The sequence below is a fragment of the Callorhinus ursinus genome, unplaced genomic scaffold (assembly GCF_003265705.2).
Source record: "Callorhinus ursinus isolate GAN/ISIS: 27379988/994484 unplaced genomic scaffold, GSC_fseal_2.0 scaffold13, whole genome shotgun sequence".
NCBI classification, from domain to species: Eukaryota; Metazoa; Chordata; class Mammalia; order Carnivora; family Otariidae; genus Callorhinus; species Callorhinus ursinus.
In genome coordinates, this window is record NW_027397075.1 from 19,197,589 (window position 1) to 19,207,427 (window position 9,839).

General features: G+C 45.9%; 1 protein-coding gene across 12 annotated transcripts in view; it reads right to left on the reverse strand.

Annotated features, from left to right (window-relative positions):
* Window positions 1-2,185, reverse strand: part of CDC42BPA (CDC42 binding protein kinase alpha) — a 351,347-nt gene extending 349,162 nt beyond the window's left edge. For all 12 annotated transcript variants that reach the window (XR_012380514.1, XR_012380512.1, XR_012380513.1 and 9 more), the window contains exon 1: window positions 1,470-2,185. Coding sequence is in view for 9 of the 12 variants with exons in the window: in XM_025877951.2 (XP_025733736.1) it covers window positions 1,470-1,647 (178 nt within the window). In the remaining 3 variants the exon portion in view is untranslated. The remainder of the gene's footprint in view (window positions 1-1,469) is intronic.
* Between the last annotated feature and the right edge of the window lie 7,654 nt (window positions 2,186-9,839).

Here is a 9,839-nt window from a genome sequence, read left to right on the forward strand (position 1 = left end):
TCAAAAGAAATAATAAAAAAAAAAAAAACAAACCTCTGAATTTAGGAAACATGGAATGTAAAATGACATACGTTTTATAAAATATTTTGCTCTATGCATAAAAATAAAAGACATACAAAACCAGTACCAAAGTCAATCAAAACTAACTCTTAAGAGAGAAGATGGTTTAGAATTCTTACATTCCTAGTATGAGCCTGGTAGTCTGTAAAAATCATCTGTTCACAAATACACATACACACAGTTTTTAAACACCTCATGACATCAAGTTGCTAGAAAACTTCCAATACTGGCAAGTTGGATAAAGTTATTATATAGGCCATCTTGAATGAGTTATTTACCTGACAAGCTAATTTTTAATAAATTTCAAATCAAAAAAATAAATGAACGAAATAATCACCACTTGACTTTTACTTCAATAAAGCTTTACTTGAGAACAAAGACATTTTAGGACACTTTCCAACAAACTATAACTATTAATATCCCAATGGTACAAAACACTTTAGCTAATACCCCTCCAAAGCTAATGTACCAACACAGGTGTGGGTGGTGATGTGTGTTCTCCCAACTGAGAGCCACTGGATGTTGTAATGTGCTCGTGTGTAACATGGGAAGCAGAACTTAAGCCAAGCCTTCAAGCTAGAAGGTCACATGGAGCGTCTGTGCTTATCTCTGATCTACTGCACTACAGCGGGTCTTCTAAATCACATCTCTATTTAGGGAAATGGAGACAAAAATCCAACCGGTTTAGATCTGCGTTAAATGTATAGTCCGTCTAACCCCAAGTGGGAGCTGTTCCCAAACATTCTTCACCAACTACTATCACAAAATTTTTTAACTATTATGTCATGCCATCTTACAAACATGACAGTTTTGGGAAAGTCCATGTTTAGTAGTTTCCTTTGATTGTACCATATGGAGATGAAATAAAACCCCAGCGATCACCACCTTCCAGTTCCTGTTGACCTAAGACATTTCACTATCTCCTCCCATTTCAAGAGTGATTTCCAAAGTCTGGGAAGGAATGTTTCCACCAATAAATACCTTTCAACTGAATGTGTGTTATTCCGCCACGCGTTAGGCAACTGTGAGCAATAATCCATTTTGCTCATCACAGAATTATTCAAAATCTCTTACTGTTGACCTCAAAACATAAGTTCTTCCTCCTAAATTCCACATTAAATCAAGGCAATAATTGAGTAGCACGGTTTAACTCTTGGGAAAATACTACCAAAAACTTAAAAAAAAATCTTGAATAACTGGTAACTATTCCTTCACTGTATATACATTTAAATGTACTACCATATCCATTATGTATTTAAGTCTATGTTATAAATGTTACACGGACCATATATCTGCCTATCTACATACTAATGACAAAGTCAACAGCTTACTCATGATACCTCCCTCCCTTGCAACAATTAAATCCCAATGCCCACCCAAAGGGAGCTTACTGAAAAATACAGACTCACCCCATTCCAAGTATTCAAGAATGTTCTTCTCTCTTCGCAGTGGAGAATTATTGCATTCATCATAAAGGCAGATGAGTATATCCAGCAGCGTCTCCACACTGAAGCATTGCCCATTGGTCTGAGCCGGCCCGTCCAAAATGAACTGCTCCAACTGCCTCAAACGCACTTCCCCAGACATGTTTGCTTTGGGGTCCACCGCTTTTCCCTTCAATGAGTATTACGGTTTGCACTACGAGTATCTGATCCTAAATTTTAAAAGGTGCGGTTTTAAAAATAAACCCCTCGTCCTGCACACAAGTGTCATGCACGGCCGGTGCTGAATGACACCGCGACACGCCAGGAAGCTCCCTTTACCGAAGCGTCTTCGATCCCGCACAGATGCATGAATTGGGAAGGAAAGTTACCATAAAATAGATCTTTTATACATCTTAGGAAGAATACAATTAAGTCGTATATTTAAATAAAATAATAATTAAAAGTACAGCGAACCAAAGAGTCAGGACTTCTTTAAAAAAGAAGAAAACAAAATACAACTCTTCTCCTTCATTCAAAATTCAACTCGTGCAACACAATCCCGCAACGAATCCGGCTGCATCTTTAATGAATCGGGTCCGATCCGCATCAGCAATTCACTTCCCGGGAAGGAGGAAGACGGAAAAGGGAGGAAAGCCCCAGAAGGTACATGGGGGAGGGAAAGGCACGTCGCTGCTGCAAAGGCTGCCGCCCGCCGCTGGGAGAGCGCCCCGGCGGCGGCGACGGCGGCGGCGGCGACGGCGGCGGCGGGCGGGGAGGGGGCGAGGTCCCCGAGGCAGCCCCTCGGCTCGCCGCCCGCCGGGTCCCGCCCGGAGAATGCTCTTCCTCTCTTCTCCCGGCGTCCTCCTCCTCACGGCCCCGCGGCGAGTCGTCTCTCCCGCGGAATCCGGACGAAATTCATCTCCCTCGCAGCGTCTGCCGGGGCCTGACGCGCGGCGCGGCCGAGCCGGGAGCGCGGGCTGCGGCGGCGCCCGCCCCGGCTCCGGGGGCTGCGGCTACTCGGCCGCCCGCGCCCGCCCCATGGCGGGGGTCGCCGGCCGGGGGCCTGCGCCGCGCCGGGCGGACAGCCCGCTCTCCCCGCTCGGCCGCCCCAAGGTTCCCGACGCCCTGGCGCGGGGCGGGCGGGGGGTTGACGGGGGGGGGGGGTCTGGATTCAGAGGACGCGGCCGGCTCTTTCTCCCCCTTCTTCACGCCCGGGGGCTAAGGGCATCTTTCCCCGACGAGGCGCAGGAGGAGGGGTTGGTGCCGCCGCTGAGGCGAGCAGAGGCTGCGGCAGCCCGGCTCGCAACCACTCCCTTCCTCTCCGTCCCACCCCTCCCCCGCCTTCCCGGCCTGGCGCGCTCGCGCCCTGGGCTCCGCGAGGCTCCCCTAGCCCCCGCCGCGCGCGCCGGCCCGAAGCGCGCGGCCGCGCCCGGATCCAATATGGCGGCTCGGCCGCGGGCGCGCGCCGCCCCCCGCCCCGCCCCGCCCCGTCCCCGCCCGAGTCCGAGTCCGCGGGCCCAGCCGGGGTCGGTCTCGCGGCCGCGCGGAGCAGAGCCGAGGCCCCGGCGGTACGCGGGCCGGGGCGAGGGAGGCTGCACCCTGGCGGGAGGGTGGGAGCCGGCGGGGCCGCGGCCGCCGCGACGTGGAACACAGTGATGCGAGAGGACCCGCGGAGGCCTCTGGTGCGGACGGCAATCGGGCCTCGCCCGGCGCGCTCGGAGCACCACCTGTCCCGCACGTTTGCTCGGGGTTTTGGGGGGCCAGGAACTGCCGGCGTCCGGCTCCCCCCAGACCTGCGGAGGACGGTGTCTCTCTCACCGCCCCTTACCTGCGCACCACCCGCCCCCCAAATGCGGTGCCCGAGCTCAACCGACTAGGAGTTACCCTGGTGTCTAATTACACCACTTCGTGTGTCATTCCCAGGACAAATGCAGTGACACACTCGTGGGCGCTACCGTCCCAGTCGGGAGAGTGCGTGCCAAGGGCATAATGCCCATCTATCGTCCCGAAAGTTTTCCTACGCGCAGCGCTGGCTTTCCTCCTCCGGAACCACTGCAGCTGCTGCCTGTTTCTCCCCCGCCAGGGCTACCACCTACAGGGGTTCTGCAGACGCGGGGAGTCCGGACGGTACTCCGCGGGCATCGAACCCCCGGCCCCAGCGTGCGCGCAGGCGCGCGCGCACACACGCACGCGTGTGCCCCAGTGGCACTGCAGACGCTGGGCAGCAGCGGCAAGTTTTTCAGCTGCTATGGCCCCTGACGCATTTAGGCATTTAGGGCCTTCCAAGTGTTTTCGAGGCTTGGTTTTAGGAGAGCTCTGTTTACAAATTTCTCATGAAGGCCCCACAGTGAAATGTATCACCGAATTGGGTCGCTGCGTTTCTATCATTTCCTCTCAAAATTGCCATCTCCTTTATAATTTTCCTCCAAAATACTATTATTTTATATTCCCTGCCTATGCCCGTGGGCCAGTTGTGTTTTCTGTTAATGCCCACAATTGCATCTTTTTACATCTTAATAATATAGAAGCTAAGGAGCAACTAGAAATGAAGTGTAAGAAATGAAAGCTAACAAATTATTCAAGTTGCTGTGATTCACAAAACACTATGAATTTTGCGTGAAATCTACGCTTTCGAAGTCTACACTGGCCAGGCTTAAATAAGGACAGTATTATATCCCATGTGCTGGTGACACATGAGAGACTCTTAGACAAAAGATGAATCATTTCTAACCATGACATCTTTATATGTGTGTTTTGTCTAATTATAAAAGTAATAAAAGAGAAACGAAATGTTTAATCCTAACACAGATAATAATCAATATTTTGGTGTTTATTATTCAAACCTTCTTTCCACGCATTTTAACAAAAAATGATACAAAATGAAAGTTTTATAGTCTCCTCTTTTCACCTAGCAATATACTATAAACATCTTTGCAGGTCAACAAATGTTCTTCAACAACATGGTTTCTAATAGTAAAGCCAAGACATTTTAACAGTCCCATTTGACCTTGTGGTGGGGTAGCCAGGAAAGAAGCCATTTCTTCTACTTTTCCACCACAGAACTGACTCCAAGATACCTACTTATCCAACTTGAAAATAACTATAAAGAAGAGTTCAAAAGAGAGAAGCTAAAACATGTTAGGACTCCATGCATGCTAATTAACGATGGAAGTATGTGAGATACAGATACATGTTTTTTAACAGAACAGTCAAGCTGCCAGTCTTCTCCACCTATTCTGTTAGCACTTGGGTACCACCCACAGTCCAGGGTATTGATGGTTGCTTAATAACCTTTTCCACATTATTTAGAGAGTAAAGGGGAGGACTTATTCTTATTTAATAAAAAAAGGCACACAGAGAAGGAAGAAGGTTGAACCCAATCAATTTGGCTTGAATAATTCAAGCTCAGAGACTTAATATTTAACTAGACACTAAACACATTGTGCGGGTGTTATTTTAAATGTTCCGGCTGAAGTGTGAACATGCTTGTTAATGAAATCGGTCTTAAGCCAAAGAAAGGCGCAGCCCCAGCAACCCCACAGCGCTTAAAGTGTTCCTGGGAAGCAAGAGTGGCACGGTGTTCTCTGGGAAAGGAGACTGGAGGAGGTCTTTGTGAAATTCTGCTTGGGGGCCTGCAGATCAGATGTATGCTACCACAAACACAATCTTTTTGAAATCATCATCAGAAGTTTTATATGAAGGTGCTGGGAATTATTTGGACCGTTCAGAAAAGGAAGAGAATGGGTCGGGACCAGAAGACAGGAGAGTGCAAAGGATAGGAGAGAACAGGAGTCATTAAGCCTAGTCTCCAACGCGAACTCTATTCACCTATCTAACCCTCCGATTCTGACCTAAGAGCAAGAGAATCGATGCAGCAGCGAATATTTGTAACAAACAACCCCACTCTTACCTTGCTGCATCTTACTCCAGAACGACCATAGGTTCGATGATGGAGAACAGGGCTCAAAGCAAGGTGCAAGCCACATCACCTCCCCTTTCTGCCCAGCACATCCTGACCCCACAAATGATCGACTTGGTTTATCACCCTCTGAGGTTGAAACCCCAGCTTGTTCTCACTTCACAACTGGCTCCCAGCATGAGTAACACCAAGGGCAAAGGCTTACGTTATGAAAAAGGAAGACTTTATAATTAATAATTGCTTCCTTTATAGAACACTGGCAGTATGTAAATGCTGTCCTGAGTCCTTTGGACACATTATTCTATTCAATAATCATAAGCATAGGAAATAGAAATATTATCATCTCCATGTCATAGACAAGAAAAGGAAGCCTAAGGAACTTAGATCCATAGCTAGCAAGTGACTGAGGAGCTGCATGTCAACACCAGGCCCACCCAGCTCATGCCAGGGCCCATGGTTTTATTTTTTTATTTACTTTTTTATTTTTTGGATTTTATTTTTAAGTAATCTCTACACCCAACGTGGGGCTTGAACTTACAACCCCAAGATCAAGAATCACATGCTTTACCACCTGAGCCAGCCAGGGAGCCCCAGAGCCCATGGTTTTAACCACTACACAAGTGAGATCTGAAAGTCTGCAGAATTCTGTTGTAACCAGGAAGCAGGGAGATAGAGTTGTTAGTTCACATATTCGGGCCTTAGAAATTGACATCCAGGCAAAAGAGGGAAACAAATATGATGTGTCAGGGTCCAACCAGGAAACCAGAAATCACCTGTCTATTTAAGCTAGGGGAATCTTAATTCTGGGAAATGATTTCATAGGTGATAGCAGGGCTGAGGAAACAAACAGGGGAGAGCAAGGTTTTGCCCAAACTATTTTAAAAAGAAAGATAAAACAAATGTTTTATCTCTGAACAAACATTAAGTGGGTTTTGAAGTGCCTGGTTTTAACATAGCAATTTTTACTCCCCTCTTTTCATATTTATTTTGCTTTTTTTTAAATCCCTCAAAAAGGTTAAAAAACCAACCAAACAAACCCTACTCGTCTAGGGCAAGTTTAATTAGGTTCACAGACTAATGTTTCCTACTTGCTCATCAATGGATCTTGCCTATCTTTATAAGTCTCTTGCTTAAACTTCTCATTAAAGCTCTATATAAACAAGCTCTACCGTAAATGGAATTTTTAGAAACATGCTTTGGGTCAAACATTACGATACAGATAGTGTCCACTATTTGACCTATTTAGGAAATTTGAACATTAAGAAGAGAGGTGGTCTTCTCATAAATTCCATCAGCAGGAAACATTTGGCAAGACCCCATGGCCATACATGATGACAAAACGCAAGCCTGCAAAGCCAGTGTGTTCCTCTCAGGTCGGAAGTGGCACTGGAGGTGACACGGCTGAGACCCAGGGGCTGGCAGCTGAAGAAGTGAGAACTGGAGAATCCAGTTATCATACATGGAAATTGCTCTGGCCCAGGTTATCAGTGACTTCCATGCTACCAAAGCCAAGGGTCGTTGATCCTAAGTCCACTTTTCATTTGACCTTTTAGCGGTACTCGACAGCCCTGATCACCTCCCCCTTAACTAAAAGCTTTTCTTCACTCTGCTTCTACGCTCTCTCTTCTCCTACCTCACTGGCCACTCCTTCCCAGTCTTCTTTGGCAGGTCCTCCTTGTCTTTCTGATTTCTAAAAACGGGATGCCCAAGGGACCAGTCTTTGAGCCTTCTCTCTCTTCTAGCTACACCCATTCCCTTAGGTGATCTCAGTTCGGCTTAAGACTGTAAATACTCTATATGAAGTTTGAAAAAACATGTCACAAATTCTTCAACACTCTTCTCATCGAGAGGTTGGGTCTATATCCCTTCACCTTGCATTTAGGCCAATCTTAGTGGTTCCCTTACAACAAGTACGAGGTAGCAGAGGTGACCATTTCACTTCCCAGGCTGGCTATAAGAAGTCATGTAGCCTCACGGTCCACGGGTACCATCGCGAGAACTCTGCACTGCCATGTAAGAAGTTCAACAATTATAAGAAGTCCAGCAGTCCCCAGGGCTGCTATGCTAGGAGCGAGCACAAGACATAAAAGAACCCCATGCAGACACTAAGTCAGCATCAACTGCCAGACCTGTGACTGAAGATGCCTCCAGAGGATTCCAGCCTCCAGCTGTCAGTCACCCCCACCAAGACCTCAAGTCTTCCCAGCTGAGGCTCCAGTCGTCATTGTGGAGCAGACAAGCTCTGTTCACTATACCGTTTCCAATTTCTGATGCACAGGATCCATGAATCTAATCAAGCAGCAGCAACAACAGGTAACACTGAGCATCTTCTATGTCAACACCAGACTGAGGATCTTATGTTCATGCAATCATCTTAACTCAATAGGGCAGAAACTACAATTATTTCCCTCAGCTCAGGCTGCTATAGCAAATTACAAAAATGGACTGGGGGGGAGGGGGGGAGGAAGGTGTTAAACAACAAATATTTGTTTCTCACAGTTCTGGAGGCCAGAAAGTCCAAGATCAAGATGCCAGTGGATCCAGTTCCTGGTGAAGCACTCTTCCTGGTTTGCAGATGGATATCGTCTCATCAGTATCTTTACATGGTGGAGAGCCAAGGAGAGAGAGGAAGCAACCTCTCTCACATGTCCTGTATAGGGTATTAATCCCACCCCCAGGAGGGCTCCACCTGGTGACATAATCACCTCCCATAGGCCCCACCCCCTAAGACCATCCCACTGGGGGTTAGGATTTGAATGTATGAATGGGGGGTTGGCGGGGACACAAACATTCAGTCCATAAATTTCCATATGACTAAGGCCTAGAGAAGGTAAGTAGCTTTCCCAAGGTTATAACCTCTTTAGAGCTGACAGACAGGAAGGTCAGGATTTCTACCCAGGTGAGATTATTAGAAAGTCCAAGCGCTGAAATGCTTTGCTAACTACCTCATAGTAAAGCTAAGAGAAACTAGTATCAGTTACCTATTAATAATTAGATTAAGCCCTGTTGTCTAACCAAAAGAAGGGAAAACTAAAATGACTTCATTATAACCTTAAAGCATAGAAGACATTCTCTTGCAGGAATTTTGGTCAATTATTTCCCATGTAAAGAAGAGCTAAACCAAAGAGAATAGTTTTATTAAAACGGAATTTATTTCACATAGAGAAACCCATTATCAGGATGGCAAACCCCAAAATCAGACACAAAGAGAGATGGTGGACTTATAATCTCTGAAGGCCTTAAAAACGTTCATTTCAAACCAATTTCAACAGCCATTTCTCTTAAATAGTTTGGAATTCACCTGCCAGAAGGCAAAAGGCCCAGAACAGATGCACTCTCCAGGCTCCATTCAGCAAGAAGATTCAGTGCTTCCACACCAGTACGGGGGACTAATTAAACCCACAGTCATATGGTGGAGCCCGTGATTATGTTTTAGAACAGAGTGTGACCACTCCCTGACCCAGAGGGTAGCAGCACCAGCACTTACAAGCCGAATGAAATAAGGCGCTGTCAGCAATGTTCCTCGGGATAAAAAATGTAACAATAATAATAATAATAAAAAGTATCAAGACATAAACCCGCAAATAGGATGGTATCTGGAGCACCCCAGGCATTCATGAGAATAAAGGAAATGAGAAATCAGGAAAATTAAATCTGAGATATCAAGAGGGGCTTTCCTCAAATAAAAAAGGCCCCCAATCTCATAAAATACAAGCAAAAGTCCATGCAGATGATAAGAAACAATATAAAAAAACTTTGTAAGTATTAAAACCTGGACTCATTCCAACCACTTCTTCAGATACTAGCTTGGCACAGGTCAGAGAAAAAGCTAGAGAATATTTGGGACTGATGTTAGAAGAGACAAATTAAGTCTTTTTCTCTACTGTAACATTAGATAATCCTGTTCTTTGAAATTTTGTTTCTCATAATGATAACATGTTACCCTATATAAACAATTGATCATTAGTGGTTTATTATCTCAGCAATGGAGCTGAATTTTCTCTGAACCATCCACACCCTTTTGCTCACCCTGCCTGGGGGAAGATCATGATTTATTTAATGATGAGCCCAGTGCAAGGTACCACGTATAACTATGGAGCAGATAATTTCTCTATGTAACGATAAATTGTCTAGGCAGTAATAAACTACTACTTTGTCTTCTCCAAAGAAGACATCCAGATGGCCAACAGACACATGAAAAGATGCTCAACATCACTGATCATCGGGGAAACATAAATCAAAACTACAATGAGAGATCACCTTACACCTGTCAGAATACCTAAAATAAAAAAAAAAGAAAGAAACAACAGGTGTTGGCGGGCATGTGGGGAGAAAAGAACCCCTCATGCACGGTCGGTGGGAATGGAAACTGACGCAGCCACAGTGGAAAACAGTTTGGAAGCTCCTCAAAAAATTAAAAATAGAATTATCATATG